This window comes from Lonchura striata, chromosome 10, assembly GCF_050655825.1.
Source record: "Lonchura striata isolate lonStrDom1 chromosome 10, ASM5065582v1, whole genome shotgun sequence".
In the NCBI taxonomy this organism is placed as follows: Eukaryota; Metazoa; Chordata; class Aves; order Passeriformes; family Estrildidae; genus Lonchura; species Lonchura striata.
In genome coordinates, this window is record NC_140712.1 from 5,160,327 (window position 1) to 5,187,989 (window position 27,663).

General features: G+C 39.8%; 1 protein-coding gene across 5 annotated transcripts in view; it reads right to left on the reverse strand.

Moving 5' to 3' along the window:
- The window catches only part of SCAPER (S-phase cyclin A associated protein in the ER), a 134,876-nt gene that overhangs the window by 7,981 nt on the left and 99,232 nt on the right, over window positions 1-27,663 (reverse strand). For all 5 annotated transcript variants that reach the window (XM_021543407.4, XM_021543406.4, XM_085588457.1 and 2 more), the window contains exons 27-29: window positions 23,990-24,145; window positions 14,859-15,096; window positions 11,729-11,878 (exon numbers count right to left, since the gene is read on the reverse strand). In XM_021543407.4, coding sequence (XP_021399082.3) covers window positions 11,729-11,878; window positions 14,859-15,096; window positions 23,990-24,145 — 544 coding nt within the window. The remainder of the gene's footprint in view (window positions 1-11,728; window positions 11,879-14,858; window positions 15,097-23,989; window positions 24,146-27,663) is intronic.

Sequence of the window (27,663 nt, forward strand, 5' to 3'; positions counted from 1 at the left end):
ATTCATGATTTCTGAAGTCTCTAGATGGAATCCATGTTTTCCTCACGTTTACTCAGGCCAATATTCACTATAAAGTCTATTGCTTGGCCATTTGCTGCAGTTCTCACTGTGAAAGCCTGAAGCAGTATAAAAGTCAGTCTTTCAAAACAGACTCCAATGACAAAAGCCAGCAATATGCCACACAGCACTTGAGCAATAAAACAGGACAATCAATCAAAAAAATTAAAAGCTCCATGTGGTATGGAACAGTAATAAAGTAGTGAGGGGAACTCATCATTCCACTTCCCCTGTCACTCAGGTAGGGTGTCTGGCTCCAGACCTGATGTGACTGCTGGAAGGATGTTCCACAAGGATTTTCCATCCTGGATACTCACTCCTTCCCTGTATGTCCCCCAGGACAGCAGTCCTGCCACTGCTTCCTGACACGTTGCAAAGGAGAACTTCCCAGGACTGAATGTCTTTGCTAAGGAACTAACAGACCATATGAATCCAAAAAACTTGGGCACGATTTTCTTCTGGGTAGCAAAGGGAAACACCGCAGCTCATTTCATTTTTCAGTGCACTCCAAGGGCCTCAGAATTAATGTTCTGATGCTGCTGCAGGAATAAGAATCATAAAAGTGCAGCTCCTTTCCTTCCTTGCAGGGAGACAGTGAGTAGCACACATAGGGGCAACCTTCACCCAAGAATTAGCAAAGGAAAGATGTTTTGCTGAACACATCCTAATTCTATTTACATAGCTCATATATATATATATTTGTTCTTCACTTAATCTTCCTCTGTATTTCTTTTATCAGTGAAAACTACCATTGCTTTAAAATGTATATATCTGTATTTTTGTCAAAGGAGGGTAATAAAATCCTCATACCTAATAGGATCCAGAACTATTGAAATGGTACAGAAACGACACAGAATGTCTCAGCAGTTTCATGTTAAATCAGATGCAAAATCTTACCAATTCAACAGTTAATTTAACGGAAAACTAAAGTAAGAATCCTCTTGCCTTTGGAACTAGATTTTAATGATCAGGTAACTGAGTGTACAAACAGGATTTTCATCAACAAAACTAAAATATAATTTAGAAAGTTGAAGAATGACTGCATGTAAAATACTGAACAAATATTAGTTACATTGAAGTGAATTGATAATTCATAGATTCATATAATTCATATATTCATATGATCTGAATAGACATGTAATGGAGATGCATGCTAGTAATTTGTCAAGGACAAGCAGTTCAATTAAACTGCCCTGTGAACATTTATTATGGAGTAGCATTTTGGTGACAATCTGAGTTTCTTTTTCCAAGTTGTAACTGCATTAAAAAAAAGAGGAACTAATTGAATTTAAAAACTCTGCTTGCAATTTTCCAGAGATTTAAAGAAGATTATGATCCCAGATTGGTTTCCAATGGTTCTATGCATGTATGTTAAATATTGTCAGTTATTTTATCACAAATAACAAAATAAATGGTTCAGTGTCAGACCAAGAACTTTTTCACTGCTTGTGTACCACACACAAGGTTAGTCCAGGATTACTGCAGACTGGAAGTGCTGATTTTTAGTGCAATATTTAGACTAGTTTTACTCGTGGATTTAGGTTTTCTTACTTCACTTGGGCATTTGCAGCTCTGTAAAAACATCATTCATGTGAGTTATTTCTTTCAATATATAAAATAAACCCACCAGAATTATCTTTTAAAGAAGCTAATTAATTTTGTAGTCAGGTAGAAGAGTAAGCCAGCAACAAACTTTTTTGTCTGTGGAAGGGCAAAATGAAGAACTGAAGAGATTCATTTTGGGAAGAAATTTTGGAAGCAAAGGCACAGCTGGCACCAGTGGCACTGCTGGGGCACCGGGCAGCCACAGGGGCATGGCCAAGGCAAAAGGTGGAGACAACACCCAGAAGCTGCACTGCCACCTCAGCCCTGGCAGTGCCTCCCACCACCACTCCCAGCCATGCCATGGGAACTGGGCTTTCTGCAGCCCATCAGCTCCTTCCATCCACACAAGAAAGGGAAAATGGGCAGCAGAGAAGGGGAAAAAGATTGCCAAGGAGAGAACTGAAATCTCTAGGCACAAATCCAAATGCTGAGTTTTGAACAAAACCTTACAAGTCATCCAAGTGCTCTGCTCTTGGATGTGTGACTAACTCTGCATGAAAATGTCGTGGTCTTATAGCCTACAGTCAGGCTGATGGTTTTTGTTAGTTTTGACCAAATATTAGGAGTTGTAGCTCTTTTCTCAAGTGAAAACTGAGACACAGTTATCCTAACGTGGATACAGGAACAAGCAGTTGGAAAGTTCAGAACTTCCTGAAGCAAAACCTTCTTTGGCTCTTGGAGAAAAACCTGGCAGAGAAACAGGGTGTTCCACAGGTACTTAGAAACAAATATAGTGCTTATTACCAGGAGCTGAATTCACTTTCTAGAAAAACATCCTTTCCACCAGAATTTCCTTTAATTTTTATGAAATGAAGCATTAAAATGTGCCCTTTACTTGTCTGTGCTCTTCTGTTATAATGTAGTTCACGTTCAGATGCAATTTTCTTAGAACAGCTCAGTCTAAAAAGTTAATGGTTCTCTGAGGGGCACTCCCTGCTTTCTCTGCTATCTCAGATGACCTGTGCTTCCAAACTTCAACATGGCCATTATAAACATTAGCATCTTAAAATGGTACTTAGTATGGGAGCTACTAATGTTTCTTATCCATGTATTTATCATTTATATAAATGCCAATTCTAATTTGTACTAACAAGTAATAACTTCATTGAACAGGAACTGTGCATCTAATTCCTGTAACAGTATTCCATCAACCAGTTAAATCCCTCTGTTTGATGTCAGGTTATTTACAACTTTGTAAAAGAAATAAGTCTTTATATTAGTAGTCCAGAGTTTCTCTTCAAAGTTAGATCTGCATTATTTCTTTGCTTCTATATAAACAGATCTCATACTGCTAGTATTTAATCAGCAGAATATGTCACCACTTAGGCTCTTCTTCTGTTTTAAGGTCAAGCTCTTTTCTTTCCATTTTGCAAACTTCACTATTGGCAAAGCTCTGAGCAAAGAATGTTCTAAATTCCTCCTAGCATTTCTCAGGAATCAGAGAACCATTTCCATGCAAAAGGAAAGTTCCAGATTGCTACATTCAAATTTAAAAATAAGAATTTTGTCTATTTGAAAAATCCAGTGTTTATTTTCTTAGTGTCACACATAAGCTTTCAGAGAGAAGATAAGGGTGTTCAGGAATAACATCAGTCTTCCTATAAACCACATTCTAAGCATTCTCCTTTTAGAGCTCTAGGGTTTAAGCAGATTCAAGGGTGCTCTGTGTATACATCAGAGGAAAAAATTCTCACATCGGTTTTTGTGTAACCATCCTAAGACATATGAACATTTAGGATAGGACAAGGGCCAACCACCACGACAGTGATGCACTGAAAACATAAAACTGCTTATCAAAAGTGATGATAGTGGAAAATCTAGCAAAAGTTTGTTATACTGAGCTTTTGAAAAAATGCAGCCCAGAATGACAGCTAAAACAAGTCACCTTAGTCATAAGACAACAAATGAAGTATATGAAAGATTAAATTCAACAATAAATAAATAATATTAAACAAATATTGTAAAATGTAAACTTCATTACAATGTGATGAAAGGAAAATGGAAGCAATTCTAATTGCATTGAGAATTGAGGTTACTTGTGAATTTAATACTTGTGCAGGCTACGGGAGAAAATGATAATCTAGTATCTGACCTGGAAAAGGCATTAAAGAAAAGCCTAACTTTCTGAGTGATAGCATTTTAGCACTTATTGCATAAAAAGAAACATTTAAATGTGAGGTTGTTCTCACACTTCATGTTAATCATATACTTAAGGACCCTGTTAAAGCAAAGGGTATCACTGCTTTCTATAAAATTCTAAACTTCATTGTTTACACAATTATGTAATAGAAGATTCATATGTTTAAGTGTTGGGCTAATTATTTTTAATCAGAAAGTATTATTACAGATCCAATGTATAAGAAATACATATATTCTGTCAGATAAAAAAACCCTAACCCATCACGACACATCTCAAATCCTCAGGTGTTATTCTGAGCCCTGAAGTGATTAGAATTAGCCTTTGTAGCCCTGCACTGTTTTTGAAGAATCATCTTCACACTCAGAATACATCTCCGGCTTCAATGATGAACCCCTTTAAACTTAGGCTGCTGCTTTGGGCGTGACTCTCCAGTCATTTACTCTGAATGAAATCCAACTGATCTGAATGAAGATGATTTAAAGGGTAGAGAAAAGACAGGACCAGCCTACAGAAGTTCAGGCAAACTATTGGCTGAGGTTTCTGCCAGCATCCTTGGAAACAGAGCTAGTTTGGGTCAAAATCCTCAGAAGGTGTGAATAATTCAAACATTACAGTCTGAAACACATAAAATCTTTTTGTGTGTCTCAGAGCATTTTGTCTGTTCAAAAGCAAATATTTTCTGCCACACTCTGGAACTCTACTCACAAGTAAGCTATATAGTCTTGGAATTATTATTCCTAGCACGTTTTGTCTTATAGCTTTCACAAGAAATGTAAATGGTTTGTCAAAGTAGCCAATCATCAACTAAAAAGCTTGTGAAACACTGAGCCACTGGACATATTACAGAGCTGTCTGAGACAAAGCTTCAAAGAGAGAGCAAGAAAATGTGCTTTTCTGCCACAAAAAATGATTTACAATTTACCCTTTACTAAGGGGAAAGGAAGACGAGCAACATTTTCCACAGTGCTCAATTAATGTGTTTTGTTCTTTACGTTTCAGTATCGCTTCAAGCAAGTGTGACTCGAGCTGAGCAGGACACGAGGGCTGGGGAGGCTGCTCCGGGTCTCTCGCAGGCTCCCAGCCTGGGAGCAGCACCCAAGGAAGAGCTGCCAGCTCCGGAACACGCAGCCTGCAGAGCGCCAGTTTACGAGAGAGGCACAGGGAGTTCCCTCACACATGAGGCGAGGCACACAATAGCTCGCAAGGCTGATGATTAAAGATTTGCAGGCTTTAGACTGTTTCAGTCTCGGTGCGAGCAGCAGCTCCCAGGAAGGGCCGACAGGGGTTGCGCAAGCTCCGAACGCGGCCGGGCGCAGCTCCGAGCCGGGAACAAGCCGCTCGTCAAACAGGATTATGCCGAACTCCCTGGTGTCTTTTCGATGTGGACGAAATTGCACTGGGGATTAAGCTGAGACCACCAAACTCCTTTTCTCCTGGCCCAGGAGTGAGATGAGAACGCTGCAGCAGCCCATTGCTCCCTCTCTTCTCCAAGCCTCAGCCATGGACTCTACTGAAGGCTGTGAAATTACCAGCTCTTGTGACATTGGAAAGGAAGTTTGTTCTTCCGTGTTTACAGTTTGAGAGGAAGACAGTAAGATAAATCCAAATGCATTAATTTCTCACACTAATTCCTATGCGCTTTCTCTTCTCGTCTCTACAGGAATGAGCCAGTCTTTGTGAACTGAAACTAAATACACCTTACTTCATGCTAAATCTTTGCTCATATTAAATTACCTTCCCCACATCCTCTGAAACCCCACCAAAAGATCCAGGATGCATTTTGGAATGTTAGCAATATAATTAAGATGTGACACATGAAATGTGCAGTCCCAAATGCTTTTGATATATTTGATTTGCTTTGTCATAGATCATTCTTTAAAAGAAAAAGTTCATCAGGAAGCTCAAACAACAACAAAGGTGTCTGACAAATTACCTAAAAGACTTCCCCACTTTTCCCTGACTGCCCAGACAGGAATTCCATCTCTCCTGAAGACATTGGTTCACTTAAGTGAATTTATGTGGCTGAGGATGTAAGGCTGTGAGAGCCAAGGCATATATTATAGAGCTGCCTTAATGTACTCAGCTCTAACTCGGGCACTTTAATCCTCAGGGGATTTCTGTTCACAAGCTGAAGTGCTTCTAAATGTGAGTCAAGACTACAACTTCCCATGAATCACTCACTTGCCAAAATCAGCTATTCCACAAAATTTACCAGGCGTATTTCTTGGTCAAACCTATAGGGCTTTAAAACATCAGGTTCTGAGGCTTTTAAAAAAAGTTTTAAAGAAAAAATCTGTAACCTCAACATGAGATCAATACTCCTAAAAATCCCTGTTCGAGAAGAAACTAACAAAATCAGAATTAAGTAAATTCAGATCTTATTTACTTAGAGATAGGGATGTTAACTGCATGGTAACTACCAATTCCTGCATCTTTACTCTTTGTGCCGTATTTTCACAAAATCCACCTACCAGATCAAAATTGTTCCAGTTCCTTCACAGTCCCAAAAGCAACATAAACTACGAAAGTTTAATGATGGCCTCTAGTAAACAACCCATATGGAAACTCTACATATTTTTATAACTTGCAAGGTTTCCTGTTGACTTCTGTTTTTCACAAGTTTTCCACTTTAGAAGTATTTTTCTTCCTTCCCACTAACACTAGAGAAAAACTGGCCCCATACTAAAACTAGTATGTACTAACTCTGTCAAAAGCACAAAATAATTTCTCTCCAGAAGGTCACTTTTAATCTTAAGTCCCTTTGTAAGTGTCCCTTGCAGCTCAGTACCTGTAACCACAGCTAGGATGTGTCATACACAGATATATATTTGTGATACACCCGGTGGGAAAAAAGGCTCCTGTTACTTTATGGCACAAGAAGGACTTACCACACAGAAGAAATGCTTAGAAGAAAATATCACCATGAGTCAATCATTTAACAAAAAAAAAAAGAAAAATAATCTTGGGATGAAACCGTTCTTGAGGTCTAACTACCACGTTTTGGATGCCACAAGTCAGTCCTAAATTTCAAGATCCTTTCAGAACTGTGCCTACCATACAATATTTCAATTTCTTTACACATTATATTTTTATCTGTGATACTGCTGTGTGATGTTTTACATATTTAAACATGGGAGAAATTCCCTCCCAAAATATCCTGTAATCTCACTGCTCCTAACTCCTTTACCTGGACTTAGCTGAGATGCCTGAAACAACGTTTTGCAACAAATTTTCCATACCTGTATAGCAAGGAGTAATTTCTAGTAGGTGACTGATACTATTAAATCAAACTCCATATGCTTCTATTTCCAGCATATGGATCATTAGATATTAACATTTCAATTAGTTATGAGTTTATAGTAAAATACCTTGTTATGGACACAAATCTCTGGGGATAGAGGGTTTGGACGGAGAAGTAAGTGAGACTTATGCAGCTGCAAGATTTCTGGGAATTAAACCCCTTCTTCAAGAACACAGTGTGCATGTAAATTTTAAAAAAACCTCTGAGAGAACTTCTTACTTCTATGTACATGCCTATTTTTATAACAAAGTCCTGAAAAGCTACACACATTTTTTCCTAACTCTTTCAGCAGAGGTTTTATTTTGCAGTCCAGCAACAGTATATTGTAGAAGCATACAGTTCATATCTTACAAACCCTTATTGGTAGGATTCTTCCAGAGCATTCTAAATACAGTGTGTACCAAAGACTGGCAGAACAAAAGCTATTTTTATTTAAATAAAGGCATAGCAGTGCAACTTCTTTTGGAGCCTATCAGCAAGATCCTGAGTCCGAGGATCTGATTTGTGAGGACTTTTCAGATGAAAAATATTCCCCAACTGCAATGAATATGGAAAGATTTCTATTCCCAATGCAGCAATGTGAAAGAAAGCAAATCATCTGTCATTCCTGTTAATTTAATTATAGGATCACATTCAATTATTCAATATAATATGCAAATAAGGTGAGTTGACAGCACATGCTAATTATATTCATTATACTAATTAAATCAAACAATAAAAGGGAATAAAAATGTAATGAAATAGAAGGATAATTTTAACTAACAAGAATATTTTAATTAGAAACTGTAATTCTACAGTCTGGTATAGTAGGGCTGGCTATTGAAAGATTGGACATTATTTTTATTACACAGTTTAGCTTTACATGCCCATCCTTGGTATCATGGGACCTGTTTTTGTATAGTAGCAGATTAAATGGTGGCCAGAAAAAGAGAATCCCTTTTCCCTGCTGGTCCCTCCTGAGGAGCAGATGCCCAGTGAGGCTGAGCTGGGCTGTGAGCAGGGGCTGTCTGGCTCTGTAGTAAACACAAGTTCATGTGTCGATACAGAACAGCCTCACTGCTGGTCTTGCAGTGTTTCAAATACTAAAGAAACACTCCTTGCCTTCTGCAGTTTGCACTTCCATAACTGATTTATTTCTTCAGTGACAGCAGCTGCCCTGGAAAAGCTTTTTGAATGTTAAAACAAAATAGGAACGAAGGAAGGGAATATTACTAATATATTATATGTGGGCAGAGTCAGCAAAATCACAGCCTTTTTAAAATAAACAGAGCAAGCACTATCAAAACACTCAGGAATGTGTTCCTCAGGAATCCATTGTCCTCAGTGCTCCTCGACAGAATCACTTGGGGCTGGCCCAAGAGCCAGGCGTGGTGCAAACACCAAGTGGGAGCCCAGGCAGAGCCTCTGCATGTGGGACCCACCAGGAGGGCTGAGGGCTCCTGGAGCTGGGAGGAAATCTCAATCTCCAAGCTGCACAAGAGAAAAGCACTTTCCTGCTTCCTTTTTTATTTGCTACTCAACTAACTACAAAGACTTCTACAGACTGTGTAATAAACGAAGTCAAACCGGTATTATTAAATGACTGGCATATGATGCTCTTGGATGATTTTGTTCTATGAATGTGAAATATTTAGGAAATTGCCCTCTTATGATTTTGACTGCATAGTGATAGTAGTTCACTTACTTAAATCACAGTACTACTACAGAAGGTCAATGCTGAGGTTGACAGGCTGTAAAATTTCTGTTTTAGAAATCTATTCTCCAAACTGGAAAACTGCTTTGCTTTTTTTTTTTTTTTTTTTTTTTTAAGTTCCCTTTTTTTCCTTCTTCCAGTATGCTGCTTTGCTGCTTTGGATATTTATCTGTTGATGTGGATAGACAAAGGAACCACAAAATGGGACGCTGAAAACTCCAAACAACTGTTTGTCCTTTTCTGTTTAGAGTATTGACAGGAATGAAAACACACCTCCATTTGTAGTAAGAAACACAAATTTAGAGAGGAATGGACTTTAAACTACAAATGTTTCCAAACAAATGCACATTTGACTGCAAGAAGAACCTGAATCTGCCTTGAAATATGTCAGTTATGGACTCAGATAAAGCTGACTCAAATACTAAATAGAGCTATCTGGCTTTATAGAAATTTGTTTTCATAGCTCAAGTCTAGTGTATCTATTTTTATTACACTGTAGTTGCCAGGACTTCAAGCCTACTATTTGAAAACTTTCACTGTGAGACCAATTTTTTATTTTTAGTAGGACTCCCCAGATGATCAACAATGGAAAAAAAATTGGAAGCTCTTAACATAATAAAAAATTAAACCATAACTGAATGAATAGAAAGCACTTCCCTCTGCATGAAAAGCAGTCTGTCTAGTAGAAGTCACAACACAAAGAGCACCTTAAAATAATGATCATAAGGAAGTCATACTGCTTTGCCTGGTAGTAAAAGAAAAATTACTTCCCTTCACTAAAAATCCTTCCCAGTATTTTTCAAGTACCTGAGTGAGGAAACCTTCAGTTTTTCAAAATGTTTTTTTAAACAAAAAAGCCAAACACATATGCCTTTTCCTCAGCTAAAATCTTATTAAAGAGGAATATTAGAAATTACATTAAAAGTTAAGCATGTCATGACATCTTTGAGAACACTGGTGCCTCCAATGCAAACGACCCTAAAAGAGAGTGTTTAGGACACAAAAGGACTGACACAGCATGGCTGTGATTGAAACCCTGAACCTGACTTTGAGAGTTGCAGAGGTCACCTTCAGCCCCAAAAGCACAAGCTGAAGGCTCCAGGACCCAGCTGCAAAGCCCAGCCCCAGCCCAAGGCTCCCCCAGGGCCCAGTGTCCACTGCCCCAGCCGGAGCATCCCGGGCACCAGCACTGCTGGCACGGCAGGCTGGTGCTGCTGCAGGAACCCTGGGCTGAGGAACTATGTGCTGCAGAAAATCCTCTGCTGCAGGAACCATGTGCTGCAGGAACCATGTGCTGCAGGAACGCTGAGCTGCAGGAACTCTGAGCTGCAGGAACACTGGGCTGCAGGAAACCCTGTGCTGCAGGAACCCTGTGCTGCAGGAACCCTGTGCTGCAGGAATCCTGTGCTGCAGGAATGCTGAGCTGCAGGAACACTGGACTGCAGGAACACTGGGCTGCAGGAAACCCTGTGCTGCAGGAACCCTGTGCTGCAGGAACACTGGGCTGCAGGAAACCCTGTGCTGCAGGAACCCTCTACTGCAGGAACCCTGTGCTGCAGGAACCCTCTACTGCAGGAATCCTCTGCTGCAGGAACCCTCTGCTGCAGGAACCCTCTGCTGCAGGAACCCTCTGCTGCAGTGCTCCTGCAGTGCCAAGTCCTCCTTGCAATGAATCACATCTGTTTGGGCTTGTGTGCCAGAACAGAAATATTTGAGCTGCAGAGACAAGACAACACGGTTTGCTGGCACTTCTGAGAGCCAGGTCGACTCTTCGGGAGCAGAGGGACTCAAAATGGCAGCAGCATCACACAGGGTTAAAAACTACCTCTCTGAAGATCCTGAGTAGGATTTTGGTCACACAGAGTAGGGAGGCTGCAGCATCCTCCCTCCAGCTGTGGCCAATCCCACAGAAACATCGCTGTATAATTATATAATACTTGTGACAGCATTGTCAGTTTTTAGATGTTCCAATTATAGTCAATAATTGCAAGAATGTTATAGAGCAGCTTTTCTCTAAAACCTTTCCTGACAAATTTTAACACTTCCTCCTGCTCATCAGCTGAACTGAGGGCACTGAGCTTCTCATCCTGAACCCTTATCCCAAAGTTGATCAAAACAGGGAACAAGCACAGAGAGAGAACACAGGGAGTACCTTCCCAAAATGCAGCATTCAGCTGAATCATACCCAAAAAGTGGGCACTGCAGGACCTACACATTCAAAGTCAGCTTCACATACTCAAAGAGCCTGTCCTGCTCTGCCAATACATCCTGAGATGCTACATATAAGCTGAGGAAACCAGGAGATTTTTAAGACCAATATATCTGAAATATTTTTTGAGTTTTGTGTCTGTGTTACTTTATAAACCAGTAAAAGAGGTCACAGAGTCCAGTGGCAAAAGCAGACAACAATCAAGGAAGCTAAAGGGGAATTTCCACTGTTTCTTGAATAGGGCATTTAGCTTATGACTGAAAAGAGTCATGGATAAGAATGGCTTAAACCTGAGCACTGGTTTAAGCAGGGAGACAGCTACCTTGGCATCCAAAGACACGTCTGTATTAGAGAGTAGCTTTGTTTGCTTTAAAAAGGTTTAACTTGGGTACCACAATCATCTGACTAAGCTGATGTGAAGCTAACTTAGAATTAAAAATATCAGTGGCTAATGTGCCCTGGCAGGGTGCAAGGCCCACCCATTCAAATCAGTGCAATGGCAGCATAAGAACTACAAATGGAGTTTGCCTATGGACACACAAAATTCATGTCTTTGTCTTAAGACACTTCAGTTTCCCTTTTGCAAACGCATCCATCTGAGCTCTCAGGAATCCCAAGTGCTTCAAAACCAATGCTGACAGGATGAGTTTCCTGACTAAATGGAGAGATCCATGACTAAATGTGCCCTTGATAACTTCTGATCCTCTTTTCCATTTGCCTTACCTGGTTATCTGGGTTGTTTACAGTGAAGTAGCCCACACAAATGATGACTTCGTGCAGCAATCCTTCACAGGTATGCTGAGAGCAGTACCACAGCAGAGAGCTGATAATGTGCCTGAAGGCCAGGGACAGTCCTTCAGCTCCCACAATTGACTGAAAATAGACCAAGAAACAGAAATCACGCTTCAGCAGTATGTTCTAGAACTTGTGTGAATTGCATACACATCAACTGCACCCTTCTGGGGTGTTTTTGCAAAGTACAGACTATGTTCTTCCTTGTGAAATGCCACAATCAGATCTCTTTTTTCAGCTGCTTATTGTTCCCAACTGGAATATAATATTAAAAGCCACAGAGGCAGGAATAAATTCAAATTTTCAAGGGATGCAGGAAAAACTGCATTCTGCTTATTTGACATTCAGTTAGCATTAAGTTGTCAATTTCATTTGACATACATTACATGATCCAGGAATATTTATTAGTATCTCTTAGAAATAAGCAAAAGAAACCAAACCAGCTTCGTTTCTGCAACAGCGCAAAATGCATTTCTCATGAATAACTCATGCCCTGAATGGAATACAGTGATTAATAACAAATAATGACTTTTCAAACATTACAAAAAGTTTAGAAACATCCAAAAGGAGAGAACATTCAGCTGCAAAGCTTCTTGGGATGTTTTTTAAAAGTAGGCAAATAGCTGTAATGTGGAGATTCAGAATTAGATTTTATCTGTGCAGCCTACAGCCTCTATTTAATAAACATGTCAAACAGACAGAGCGACACAGGGTCAAAGGGGAAAACTAAAGCACAAGGAATGAGCATGACAGTCTCCTAACTCCAATGAAACAGCAATGCAGGCCTGAGAAGATCTCTTTCATTTCAGAATTTTCTTTATTTTCTACCTTGTAGCCTGTGGTAAATACATATACATTAATCCCAGGCTGTGGCATAGTTTAGTCCTGCTGAATTCCAAATACACCCAGCAAAAGCAGGATCCTTGACAATGAAATCAGGCTCAGCTGTGGATGCTTTCAATCTTGAACTTCAATCATTCTAGTAAATCAGTGTATTTTCAAAATTTAATCCTCAATATAGCCACTATTTACTGCTTTATGTCACGTAAATGCCATGTTCTCAGGTCCATCCTTATTTAATTAATGCTGTCTGTGCATGCTGTGACCCAGTACTCTGGGTTTAACCTCCTCTGATAACAACAGGTCAAAGGGCACCTGAGTTTGTGTATAGAAGTTAAACTAATTTTTCAAGGAAACTATGCTTCCTTTTTAGCCAGAATTAATATCAGCTCAGGACCCTGTGCTGTTTCTCACTACCATCTTTCAATTGTTTATACTGTCAAATTAAATGAAATATATATCCATGAGCCATCTGTGCTAATACAAACTTGAGAATACCAGACCTCTTCTGCTAATCAGAACCCCCTATTCCATAGTTCTACCAATTTGTGATAAAACTACTCCTTAGAGATAATGATCACACAGTGCATAAGGGAGGCTCTTCCCTCTGCTGTCTGCCAGCCTGCCATGGCCCATGGGGTCAGTGTCCAGCAAACTGCCTCAGGTGGATGTTATTTTTAACATGACAGAAACAAATCACATTAATGCATGGGAAGGGAGAGCTGCTGAGGCTACCCCAGGGTGCCTGTCCATCACAAACAACACCATGCCCACAGCCCAGCAAACAGCTGGACACTTCCTGAGCACAGCCCAGTGTCCATGAACCGAGAGAAGCAGCTCCCACTGCAGCTGGGGTTCTGACCACCCTTCATGCAATAGTTACTGACTTGCACCATTTTAGGTAGAACAGATTAACACAGACCATGGGTTTGGAAGTGAATGCTGACTGTTAATTATAAATGCTGGGATGTAACGGTGTGGGTAGAGGGGTAAATACAGACAGGGTAAGCAGGAGATGGTGTTTTAAAAATGAACAGTGGTTTCTTGGGATATCAGGGAGCAGCCCTCCAGACAGTGTGATTTGCTACAGCTCGCCTGCAAACTGTACCTGATCCAGCTCAAGCCTGACTCTGGCATACACCCTGTAACAGCCAGTCTCAAACCAAGAGGTGCTGAACGAGAGGTAGGAGGGAACTGCCTTGACTGACAGAAAGAAATGGAGTCAGTAATGTGTGCAATGAGACTCCAGTCAATATCCTGCTTCTTTCCCTGTAAAGAAACCCTGACTGGGCTGGTGCTACAGATGAACACTGCTGCACACAGAAGTCTTGCTGTTGTTATTATAGATGATACCAAATGTACTAAAAGTCCATGGGAAGAAACACCAACTGAACAAGCCACACTAAATTCCTGTGAAAAGCTCTTGCTGAGTTTAATGCATTTCAGATGGAGAGTGTGATAAAACATACTACAAATTACACATTAAATTAAAAAGAAACCTTTTCTGTTGAATTGTCTAAGAGTGAGGCTGCTGTGTTTTCAAAGCAATGCCTTCTGACAGGTATTTTATAATAACAATACAACTTTACTAACTTACCTGAGAAATATACCAGTATTTGCACAGCAAAATCATTAATTTACACTTGAACTCTGTTCACAGACAAAGGTACGCAGTCCTCAGGACTCAAAATGCAGCTCTTTTTTTTAATTTAATAAAAATTATGAAAACATATTTCCAATTCTTGGTCAACAAAATTTTACTTGCTAAAAAAATTATATCAAGCGATAATCAGTTTCAGCTGCACAATCTTAAATCAAATGGCCCCTGAAAGCACTGGAAAATGTAATATGTGGTTATAATACAAGCAAATCCTTTCACATAAGAAAAAGTGGTATTTTGTCCTTTTGACTAAGATTTTTCTTTTTACACTTTTGGGGCTTAATAAATATAAAAAGTACTATACTAGAAACAAGTAAAAAAGAAGTTAGAAAACATAATGGTTTGGATTCAGCATTTATCGTATTCTAAATTTTCACTTTTTGGTTAAATTCATCAGTTATATCTATATGGTAGATATAACAACAGATACAAATTTTATGCATGAAACCTAACATTTAAAAATTCCTTCAATAATCAAGATCTTAAAGACAAAACTTAGTCCAAAGATATAATCAATAATTAACATTATCCCACCAAGAGAAGTTTTAAAACATCTGTTACCTGGAAGGCAGGCAGGTCAAGAACAGCAAAACTATTGAAGAAACGCAAACTCTGGATGGCGACCTGGACTGTGCTGGCAGCATAGCTGTCTTTGGGGCTGGCTGTGTTTGGATCCGAGATGGTGCCGTGGAAAAGGACACAGTAGAGCATGTGCAGGACCCCCACCAGATCCGTGGCCTGCAGAGCTGCCGTGAGTCCCGTGGGGTCCTGGCGGGCGCTGTCAAACACGCTGCAGGACCTGCCGAGGAACAGCGAGCGCTGAGAGCGAGGAGCACCCGAGAAGCCAAAGGCTAGAGAAACACTGAGCTGGCAACCAGGGAAAGCCTGCTGCCTGAAGTGCCAGGAAACCACAGCACTTCCAGAAAATACTTGCAATAATTAGGGCACCATCTCAAGCTCTTTCTAATTGCAGTGCAGCTGTATCATTCAGGATTTTGCTTCACATCCTGTGCCTGTGCTCCTGCTACCAGCACGGAGCCTGGGGACACTGTGGGAGCACGAAGGGGCTCCATGCAAGCCCTGCCTCGGGTCAGCAGCCTGCTCTCACCTTTGCTGCTTGCAGTAGCAGCCAGCAGCAGTGGGAGAACTGCCTGGAGCCTCTCCCGCCGCAATGATGGGCTGCAGGCACTGGAACAAACTGCCTACCTAAGTAGTGAAATAAGTTTCTGGGAACAGATGATGTTAATCAAACGGTTCTGCAGGAATTGAAGCATGAAGCGTGGAGCAGTAGGAAAACACACCGCTTCTTACTCCAGTCAAATGCTGTTATGGGAGACTGCAGCAGGGCAGCAAAGCACAGGTAAGTGTACACAGGAAACTGGGTTTCTTTGCCATCTCTTGGGTGTTCACATAAAACAATGGAGAAGGTTTTTGGTTATCTAGGATATCAGCACAGGCAGGCAAATAACTCAGACTGCCCTTTCCATTCTCACACCCAGATTTCATTCAAAAGAAACACTAAAATAATAAAACACAGCAAACAGCAACAATGAAAATATGCTACATCAAAGTTTTGTTTTTTACCAATCTACTATGTTTCCATCTTAAAAAAAAAAAGGAAAAAAAAAGGAAAAAAGAGAAGTGTCAATATCTAAAGAGACTACAAAGATTGAGTGTATATATAATTCCTTGTTATAATTAAAGAAATATATGACAAATTATATGAGAAAATATGATAAAAGGACAACTTAAATGAGGGTATTTTTCCCTTTTATAACTACTAAAAGCAAAGGAAATCGAAGTGAAAACCAGAACTATTTTCTAAAATAATCTGTAAGTTTGAAGACCTCAGTTTAAGACAGCAAAGACCAGATACTCAGAGGGCTCAGAATATTCCCGTTGAGCAGAACCAGAAAGGAGCCTTCCCTTGACTAGAACAGCTCTCAATAATCTCTCCTGTATTTGTACCAGGAGCACCCTGCACCCTCTCTTACAAACACTGGCTCCAGTGACATTTCCAACACAGATTCTAGGCAGGCTGACTAATTCTGCTCTTTACAGTCACAGATGGACTTCTTCAACAGAGAAACTAAACCATGAGCTCAGCAACGACCAAGTTTTGGCAACCACCACCTTGTTCTGTCATTTTCACTCTTCCTAGTGAAGCAAATTAAGCAGGCAAGAAAGCACCATCTTACCCAAACCAATGTCTGTCCACGAGAATTTCTGTCTGTTAGCAGCACTCCATCACTTCCTTGGACCACAGGGAGGGAAAGAGGCAGAGCATGATGATGAAGCTCCATTCCCCAGGTCCCAGAGCAGCCCTGAGCTCAGCTGAGTATGACAGGACAGTATTGGGCTGTACACAACTTGCTCTACTGGCACTCATCTGTTTCCACCACTGTCCCCACACATCTTTACCTTTACAAAGCAGTAGATCAGATGACGGAAGGGGTGATCTCATCTGAAATTTGCACTCATGGGTACCATGGCTGAGTGATTTCTATTTATAGTCTGTGAATATTCAATGCTGCTGAAAAAACTATTCAGTGCTGTACCCTCTGCTGCTACCTCCAGGATCAATGTCGCAGACCTACTTCAGGGACACCTATGCTGACAAAAACCACTCCAAACTGCAAAAGTAGTCCACAAATCTCTGACAGAAGAATCAGATCTTTAGTAAAACACAGTAAGAACAAAAGCAACACAGTTGTGAATGTTTTCCTTAAGACCCTAAGATTTACTCCACAAAGAATAAAAAGTGGAAAAAAGTACTAGAGTTCTAAGTGGGGCTACACTGCACAACAGTTTATGGTAGGGCTTTGCTATCCCTATGCCTGGAATCCATGCCCCAAATCTTCATTTTGAAGCTCTGTGGTCTCTGAGTGTGTGTGAAGTCAGCACAGACACTTCCTGAGCCATCACCTGGCTGTGCCAGCTGTGCCTTTGGCAGATCCCTGCTGCAAAGTTCCAGGTGTGTTGGCACATCAGCCTGGCTGGGAGGGAGGCACAGACCTGATGGCTGCAGGAGGAGGGAGAGCTGGCAGCTCTGGGACCACCCTGTGCACAGCCCTGCTCTGTGGGTCTGGGCTCCCTGGTATTCCTCACTCCAAAATACCTTCTGATGTCCAAGAATTTATTCTGCAGGATGCAGTAGCCAAAATGTGCTAACCATCACTTAGCCATCACTTAGTTACACTCGACTAACTAGAATGTTTATTGCCACAGGATCACATGAGAGCACAGCTTCTCCTGCCAACTAGTATTTCCTAACTTAACTCTTCACTACTTCAGCTGTACAAAACAGAAAAGTACACTCACAGTCAAATGATAACCCCAAATTAATTACTACATATAATACCTCACAGAATTTTTTCTGACTCTGTGCAATCAGAAGATTGACCAATTTTACCAAAGGTTAAAGTTAGCTTGCTTTCAACTCTCACTCCATCATTATTTTTAAACAATTCCATATGAGAAAGCTTACATTGCTGGATGAAATCCTTTTACTGTTTTGTGCTGTTCTGGGGCAGAGAATCAATCAAAATATACATTAAATAGTCAACTGTAAAATAACTAAATGCAAGCATTAGTTTTTTCACAGAAAATATGTTTTGAAGTTTGTACAGAACAAAACTGTTAAAGAGAAATTAAAAATCTGTCTTCTAGATTTGATGGATTGAAGGAAATGCTACAAAGAATTTAGTTTGGATGTTGTCTGTACTACAATTAACTGTTTGTGAACAGAACACTGGCTCCTATTGAATTGAACTTCTGGTTCCACCACTTTAAGCCTAAATGTTTATAACAAAAGGTAAAAGAAGTTACTTGTACTTGCTGTGGGTTTTAGAATAGAAAAAAAAGCTTTATGAAATTATGTAAAATAAAGCATGAACCTCTGCCTCTACTGCTCTGAATGATTTTTCTCAATTCTGCACAACACTGGGTTTCATACATTTAGCAGATTTTTAGTTCACCTCAAAACATAAGCCCAATGAAAATTCAGTTCTTTTGGGACAGATTGAAGCAAAAACCCCCAGAAACCTTCATAATATAAGATAACAATGTCACACCAGAAAATCAGACTTTACATAACTGAACAGATCAGATTCCTAGAGCTGCAATTCCTCTTAATTCTCCTATTTAAAGAAACTTTGAGTCTGTAACAGTTGCAAAAGTAAAATATTCACTATGGAGAAAACCTCTTCAATAAATCCCTGAAGGGAAGCAAGACCCACTGGATTTTTCACATTGGCTGATAGAGCTGGGAAAACAAACAAGCTTTCAAACTTTACCAGTCACAATAATTATGTGTTAAATATAAACACAGAAAAACAGACAAATATTTATATTATGGTCAAACAACCTGCACGATCTTAAAAAAAATATATATATATTTAATGAAATGCACAGAATTTTCATTATGGGCTGCCACTGTGATTTTTAGCTTGGCCATCAAGGGGTCTCAGGAATTGGTATATGATCTGTGACTTACAAAAAGAGTTTAAGAATTAAAAAATGTGGATATATACATCACAAGAAAGAAAGAAAGATACTAAACAGTGTTACTTGGTTGCTTAAAATACACCACTATTTATTAGAAACAGGAATTCAATACAGCTTGATAAGAAACAGCATACTCTGAAGAACAAGTATAAAACTACAATTTCTCCAAGCTTCAATATGAGCAAACTGTTTATATCTGAAAATATATTGTTTTAAAAACTGGCTGAGCTAACAAGCAGACAAGCCTCTCTAAGAGTATACATTATAATGTTTGTATATTTGAAACATACACTCCTGATTAAAAACATGGAGTAAAATGAAAACATGAGTTTCCAAGAGGCTTAGAATATAATCTGTTGGGGTTTTTTATTATTAGGATTTAAAAACTATCATCAGTACTTTTTGCTTCTAAATTATTTTATTTAGAAAGAGATGTCAAAATAAAGAGGCAAAATAATAATAAAAGATGAAGCACCTGTCAGACCTTGCTACAATTCCCACTGTCAAGCAGGGATTGCAGTGCTGCACAGAAGTGATGAACTGAAGCCTTCCAGTAATTTCAGACACAAGTTAGAGTCAGTTTAACAACACTTGCTAGAGCTGCTGTACCTTGGAAGTGCTGAGAAGCAAAACCAAGGTTGAGACAGACTTGCATCTGACCCCCCATCCAGCAGCCAAAGCAGACATTATCTTAATGACTGTAATAAAACTCAGCCCAGCCCACTTCTGTGTGGATCTGGGACATGACAGGCACTGTTTCCCTGCTCAGACCCTCCATCTGCAGCTTTCTGCCACTGCATCTGGGAACCACAGCTTCATTAGCTGCTGACACACATTTATATACCCTACCACTGCTTTGGGACAGAACAGCAACAATTTAATTACTGCACCACTCTGACACTGTATTTTCCTGTGGTAATGAGAAAGCTTGAAGGCAATTAAATAGAGGAAAGTGCAAAATTTTCTCACCTTGCAACACCTGGTGTTCCAAGGACCTACATAATTTGTGTTACTGTTATTTGCAATATTCCCTTATGCACAATGCAGTATTCTCCTTGTATCTGTGTTATTGCTCTCTACTCTACTGCTCCTGGGGAGAACATTCTGCCTCAGTGGCTGACTCCTACCCTGCAGTACTGCCCTGGGTTTCCCCCTGCTCCTTGCATTAAGGAACATTTCTGTGTCAGTGGGAGTTTATTTACTCACACTCATGGGCAGAAGTGAACCAAGGCATTAACTCTAGCCCTTCACAGAGCAACAATTAAACTTCTGGGACAGGAACCTGAGGTCCAGGGAAATAGGGAAAAGGGGATCTAGGCTGGATGAACACTGGGCACTACAGAAGACAGGAACATAAGCAAAACCTTTGCTGTGCTGATAAAGGACCAGCCATGGAGATTCTCACTTAGTGCTCCCCCCCTGCTTTTAGGGAAGGCTGAGCTGAGGCAGCAGGGCCATGCTTTTATTAATGCTCCTTGCATTCCAAGCCTGCTCATTGTTTTTTGTCCTGTGGGTACAAGCCAAGCACATTCCATGTGTGTAGTCAGGACCTGAGGGCCCAAAATAGGCCTTGGATCTCTCATACTTACAATGAGACACCCTGGAAAACAGGGCTGTCATCTTGAACATTGCTACTGGACATCTGCAGTTCCACACGGATTTCAAGAGGTCTATATGGCCACACTACCCCATATAAAATGTATTTAATATTTTGCTTTATTTCAGGATAATAAAAATGTATCTGTTTTCAATTGTGGCTACTGTTACTCCTAATGGTGAGCAAAAACCAGTTAAGCATTACCAGGACCACAATTTTCAAGGCTAAGTATCAAATGCCAGGATCATCTGCTCAGCAGAGAGCTCAATAATCAGACATGCTGCATTTTCTGATTTCTTCTACAAACAATAAGGGACAATGCCCTGTTTTCAGCTCTCATACATCTTTTTTTTATTTAAACTCATCAGGGAGGAAGGGGCTCTCACCTCCACTGTTAGCTATAGATGCAAAACAGCATTATTAAAATAGGACTTCCAGTTGGAGGACTCAAGTCACTCTCAAAGATTCTCACTGTGTAAGAAAAGAGGACATAAAGTGTCAAAATAAGCTTGAAACAGGGTAACAAGTTATTACGGTTTTCAACAATTGATCTTTGATATGTATTCCACAGTGTTTGGAAAATGTGCTATTCCATCTACAGCAAAATTTCAATTAAAAGATCAATAAAGCATTTATTAGCCAGTATCAAAAATGGTAATTTGAAAAGTAATATCAATATCAAAGTTAAATCTTTTTTAAAGACCTTGATCATTAATGGAAAGAAAATCCCTCTCTTATAATAGGGTATGTTTATAACATATGCTCAGAATAGATTCTCTTATTTTAATAACATTTTATGATTTTAAAATTGAAAATCCTCCAATTTATGTTTCTACATTAGTAAGACCTTTCTTTACTGTATCTAACTCCATGATTTTGGACTTTTTTTTCCTAAAGTCTATCACAGTAATAAAAGAAGTCTCTTATTTCACGTCTTAAAATTTTACCATCTACATTATATCAACCTCATTTAAAACATAATGTTGATTTATATATATGTATATATAAAATAATTTGAGGTGATTCTCTAATAATCACTATTGTTGTGACACCTTGCCTGACATAGAGGCACATGCAGAGAGGGACTTGACTGAGATCTCTTCAGTGCCTACAGAATTATTACCATGAAGGAACTGTCCAAATACACACTGGGTATGAATTCAGAGCTTGGTTTAGAAATACTCTGCTGAATTTGGAGTTTTATGACATGTGCTTTTGAGGAAGGCAGGAAGACAGCTCTTCCTACCTCAGAGCTCCAGAAATGGCCCAACATACTCTGTACTCACAGAACTGGATCTTTTAAGAACTTCAGGCCCTCTGGGGATATGGTAATTACAGTTGCAGTACAGCTCCCAACAACCTGGTGAGATCTGAATGCACAGGAGAAGAATCCCACAGCTCACAGAGGATTTCCCAGTTGTGCTGGGCTGGTTTGAGCCCTGAGCTGGTCCTGGTACCCCACCCAATATTTACTGTCCTGTGTCAGCTTCCCACTATGCCACTCACTGCTGCACACAGACCAGACAGCACTCTACCACAGTACTCTCATGAATTTAATATGGAATTACAACTTTCTGTGTGAAAGTTGTAACCAAGAACAGATAACAGCCTGATAAAGCTCTACTGAAAAAAACCCCAACAGATTAATTTTATATCCCCATCCTCTGGTTACCACTAAGGAGTATAAAGAAGTTTCCAACCTGGAACCATCTTAAATGGGAGGATATATGAAAAGAACATTTCAAAATTGCTCTCGCAACAATGGCAAAAGCCTGCCATTAATTTGGCAAAGCTTCTTTTCATGCTGCAGTGTCAGAGCACTTGAAATTCTTCCTGGGCTCCTCAAACTTCAGTAACAACCTCAGACTTTGGCTGATCAGAGTGGGTGGGATGGACAGAGGGCTGTAACAGGCAGGCTGGTTTGGTGCTCAAGCCTGTGTCAGCTGAGCTGGAGAATGAGAAAAGCTCACTGGAAAGGCTGCAGTGACACCACCACCATTCACCAGGAATGAAAGAGGCATCTGTATTTCTCACAGAGAGGCTACCTTTTGTGCTGCAAATCAGGTATCACACATAATGTATTACTGTAGTGTGACATATTTAAGAATTCAATAAATTTGAGCTCTGTTTCTGCCACCTTAATCTGTCTTTGGCAATACATTTTTTTTAAAATCACCTCCAGCACTGAGGACTTCTGTAACAAGACAGAATTACATTCTGCATACACTGCATAAATGACCAGGGGGTTCAGGTGATGAAAGACATGTGATTTAAATTGCTCTTCTAATCAGTTACATCAAGGCTTTTGATCTTGAAGTGAAAGACAACAATTTTGAAATCTCCAGGTTCATTCCTCTCATTTCTTTTCATGCTCAAATGAACAATCTAACCTGCAATCATGAACAACCAGCACCTTTGGATAAAATCCAGAGCATTGCTGTTTATGGAGGTTGTAGATCAGATACTTCTTGGTGTAACTGTGAAGAAAAACACTCAACCCACCAAAATTATTCTGGTGCTACAAAGAACAGATGTTCTTGATGCATGTACGTGTGCAGTGCTGTATTATTTTGGGGGTGCAAAGATGTTTAATATTTTGGTGAAGTGTGTGCCTGCTACAGAAATTTCAAGTCTTACTCGCTCTGAGCTAGAACTATTATTCCAGTAACAGAAGGGTGATGTTTTTATTATTTTATTTAGTGAGTATTTGACTTCTGGCAGTGCTTTGCTGGAATTTAAAATGCCAAGTTGGCAGCTTTCAGAAAGGGAAATTTCAGTAAGTTGGGATGGTCTCTTTGGGCTCATATTTCTTGCAGCTCTTTTTCCATCTGTTTGTGTCCCTGGCTACCAGCAACAGCTCTTACCTACAGCTTTGTTTCTTATGTTATGTTTTATTAGCTCTAGTTTTTCAACCCTAGCATCATTTTACCTTTCAGGAACGCATTGTAAAGTGCTCTTAGCCTTGATTTTTCCTGAAATGTGTAACAGTAACGGTGTGGTAGGTTCTAGTAAGTGCAGCTCAAAGCTCTGAAATTTTGACTCTCACATGAGTGTCAGGCTGTCCTACAATGCAGACCACAGAAGTCCAGATTTGCTGGCAGGCACACACCCTCATGCACATTTCCCACAACCTTGGTTAGGTTACAACAACAAGCATTTTGCATTAGAAAATTCCTTCACAAATCTAGTAATAGCTTTATGGAAAATAGAATTTCCTTACTGACAGTGGTAATTTAAAGAACAAGAGCTGAATTAGACTGCTCTCGAGACAAATCATAGAGACAAATAAATTAACAGTTGATTTTAGCTGATAATAAAATACCTCTTGAAGTCCTTGAGACTGGACACCTCAAGCTATCAGCGATAACAGCCTGTGTGGAATGATGAGTAAAGGAGGCAAAGTTTGCAATTCTGATGGCTTATAAGAAGCAGGCTCAGCGCAGGTAATTCATTACAGGATGCTGGTAAGAGGCTGAGCAGAGGGAATCTCCAGCACTGTTTCTGTCCCTGTGTGTCTCACAGAGGGCCAGCTCTGGCTGGCAGCCTCAGCAGAAGGCCCTGCCTGAGCTGACAGAGGCAGTGCACTCACCTTCCACTGACAGCCCAGCACAGCTGGCACATCCCATGCAGCACTGCTGTGGCGTTCTGCAGGAAACTTGCAATACTGGGGTTCTCATCAACAGGGCCTTGAACAGACAGGAAACAGCAACACAGCTTGTCCACCAGTCCCGTGTTCACCACGTAACTACAAACAGAGGAAAAGGTGTATTACAAAAAATAGTTCCACAACAGTTTTAGCAACTTTGCAAAGAAGTAATTTTTGCTTCTTGGCTATCAAACCACTCAAAAAGCAGGTTGTGATCATTTAAATACTCTTTCTGAAAGGGTTCAATAGAACAATTCCAATTACAATAACTTCAGATCTGTCTCTCTGTGACTATCAGTAGTTTTTGTTACGAGATCTGAGAGTTGTAGGATAATTTTTATTATTCTGTACAAGAAAGATCAGTGTAAGTGTTTATTTTAGCATACTGCCAGGAGGACAATGGAATTTTGCCATAGTTAGATGATTTATTATATTCTTGATAGCTCTGCAACAGCACAATTTCTTTTTAGCATGAAGAGGTAAACTCTGTAGAACACACTAATTCAAGAAGACAATGATGTTCCCCAGACAATGTTTTATAGCAATTCATACATCATAGCAACCACTGGCCAATTGTTGGGCTTTGCTCCCCTCTTATAAATACATACATGCAACAGCTCAGGGACTAATAGAATATGAACAACCTTCTAATATCAGTATAGAAGGATCAGGATCAAAAAACCTTCTCAAAACTCAAGCAAATTCAATATAGAAAAAAAAATCTAGTGACTTTTTTTAAAAACTGAAAACTCCCTTCTTTTTTATTAGGGTTAACCAGATCATCATTGCTGATCCTCAGATTACAACTGCTGAAGTTCCTTCTCTCAATTTCTAATAGCTTGGAAATATATTTTGAAAATATCTGCTCTTCACCCTTGTACCAAGATCTCCCTGTCCCCAGCAGATTCTCTCACACTTTGATCATTATCAACTCCACTTAAACCATGCACATATGTATTTTTTCCAAGTCACTTTGCTGATATCACCTCACTTTACCTACTTTCTTTTTCTACCATAACCATTCAGCTTCTCAGACTTTAGCCCTTCTCAACCACCATATTCTGCTGACTTAGGTGAGATCAACACTCTATGTGAACACAAAGGTTCACTGTAATCACCTTCCTTTCTTTCCCTTCAAATTTTCTTTCTATTTTCCTCCACTCCTATGAAGTGGGAGAAACCTCTTGCCAAAATCAGAACTGCTGTTTTATCCTGTGCCTCCACCTCACTGAAAAGACATGGGGAAGCAATTGCCTTCAGACACAAACAAATGATCCACTGTTCCTACCCTGACTGCCCCCACCAACCTCCTGCTCCTGAGATCACTGTCCCACCAGCTGCTCCCCAAGTGCCCTTGGCAGAGATGGCTCTAAGAACAGAGGCTCCTGGAGAAGGGGACGCCACTGGCTTTAAGTTTACACCATGGCTAGACCTCCCTACCTTGACTTGACAGGGAACATTATTAAATAATACTGATTTTAGTCAATAAACACTATTGATTAGATAATGCTCCTCACAGAAGTAAAACTGTTTATTAAAAATAACTATTCCCTCACAACATGTCCTACAGTCTGATTTTGAAAGAACAGGTGGTTTTGACATAGGAGAAGAAAACCTCATCCTTTTTCAGACACTGCTGCTGCTCAAAGACAGATTTCTCTGCCAGTGTCCACCCTAGTGACACAAAGCTTTTGGAAGAAGAAAAGGAATTAAAAATAAAAATACACTGGATATAAAGTAAGAAGTCAAATGCAGCATGGAAGATTTTTAAAGCTGCTGAAATACAGCAGTTAAAAACACGTAAAGATGCACAAAGATTATTAAGTGCACACTCATTGTGCAGATAAATTTGTTCTATTTAGCAACATGAGAGGTTACTAGCATTAAGTTTCTTGCTGATTTTGATCCAAGCAATCCACCCGATCACACAGGTGATAAACAAGTTCTCCTGCATTAGTGGAATAATTCCAGGAACAGAGTTGGGTGTTAGATACATCACAGTCACAGAGAAATGCTGAGTGCTGGAAACACCTCTGAGAAATAGGAGGGAAGAGGAAGAACTAAATAAAATAGAGCTAATACTGATAGATGGTGGCTCTCAAAAAGGCACAACCTTTCTCATCAGCATTCTCTTCCCTAGCAGCATCTCTACAGTGTGACACCTGCAAACTGTGTCCACTGTCCCCCTCCTTCCCACTCACACCTAGGCACAGAGCAGCTGCTCTTCTGGCAGAGAGGAAATGGATGAGAGCTTTCAGTCTGCTGGGCTATTCTTCACTGGCATCCAGAGACAACAGAAAGATGCATGGAGAACTCCTTTCCGTGAGGAACTGAGCACACAGACAAGTGGAATGTCAAAGCTCTCTAATCTATTGCCTCCATCTCTTTTTACCCACAGAAGCACAGTTGAAATAACATGGCTACCCTTTTGATACCCAGACAGCACATAGATAATTGGTGTTTATACATCAGGGCTAATAGTCCCAAACACAAAAAAAAAAAAAAAAAAAAAAAAAAAAAAAAAAAAAAAAAATTCAGTGTTCCTCTTTCTTCCCCCATCCTCCTAAAACTCTCACTTAATCAACTCCCCATGACATATGATACAATGACCTGGAGGTGAAAGATTCTCATTAATGACAGAATTTGTCTGTTTTTGACTGGTTTAAAATGCCCTCTCTCTTTTTTTCCTAATTGCACCATTACCTTGTCATCATGCCTTTCATTCCCCATTTATAACCAGATCCCCTAAAGTGCCTGAGGTGAGGGACCTGCTCAGATTCTCATGTCTCTCCTTATCTTGAGGGTCTGCCTGTGCTGGGCCCAGTCAGTGTCAGATGTCTGCTCAGCACAGACCTCCCACCCTCTCATTCATAAATTGCAGAATACAACATCCTGAAATTTCACACTCTATCAAAACCTGTTCGGGGAGAAGGAGAGTTATATGAGAACACAGAAGTTTTAGAGGTCACTGGTATCTATGACAACTACTTGTTTTGCTTTCCTCCTCCAGATGTCCTCTTTGTCTCCATCAGCATCATACCAGACTTTGAAACATCTGAAGGCTCACTGTGACATGTTTTCAGTAGCATATAAAGAACTTCATTTCTTCAGAGGGCTGAAGACACAGTGGTGACTACTTATATGATAATTTATTTATAACTATTTATATAGTTTACCAGTGAAACTGTACACTTTTAGCAAGTCTAGTATACTGCTGGATATATATTAGTTTAATATATTTAAAATATGTATTAAGGTATGTACTAATATATTTAGGTTCAGCTATCAAAATGCAGCGACATGATAAGATCAGATTCTAGGAATGACTGGGTGATTTTTATAATAGGAAATGTATATTTTATGACAAGTTTATATAAATGCATGTATGACATGAGAGACCACAGGCAATAGGCACACATGGCTGACATAGAAAACTGAGAGAAAAATATATGGAAGGTAGCTCCTAGGTAATCAGGAGAGAAAATTAATGGAAAGGACATAAAAAACAAGTCCAAAAATAAAAGAATCTTGGGTTTCTGTATTTCTTTGTCTGTAGTTTTTTGAAGAACTTTTTTGATTGAAAATACCATTTTCAGTAGTCTTCTTGACTACTCAAA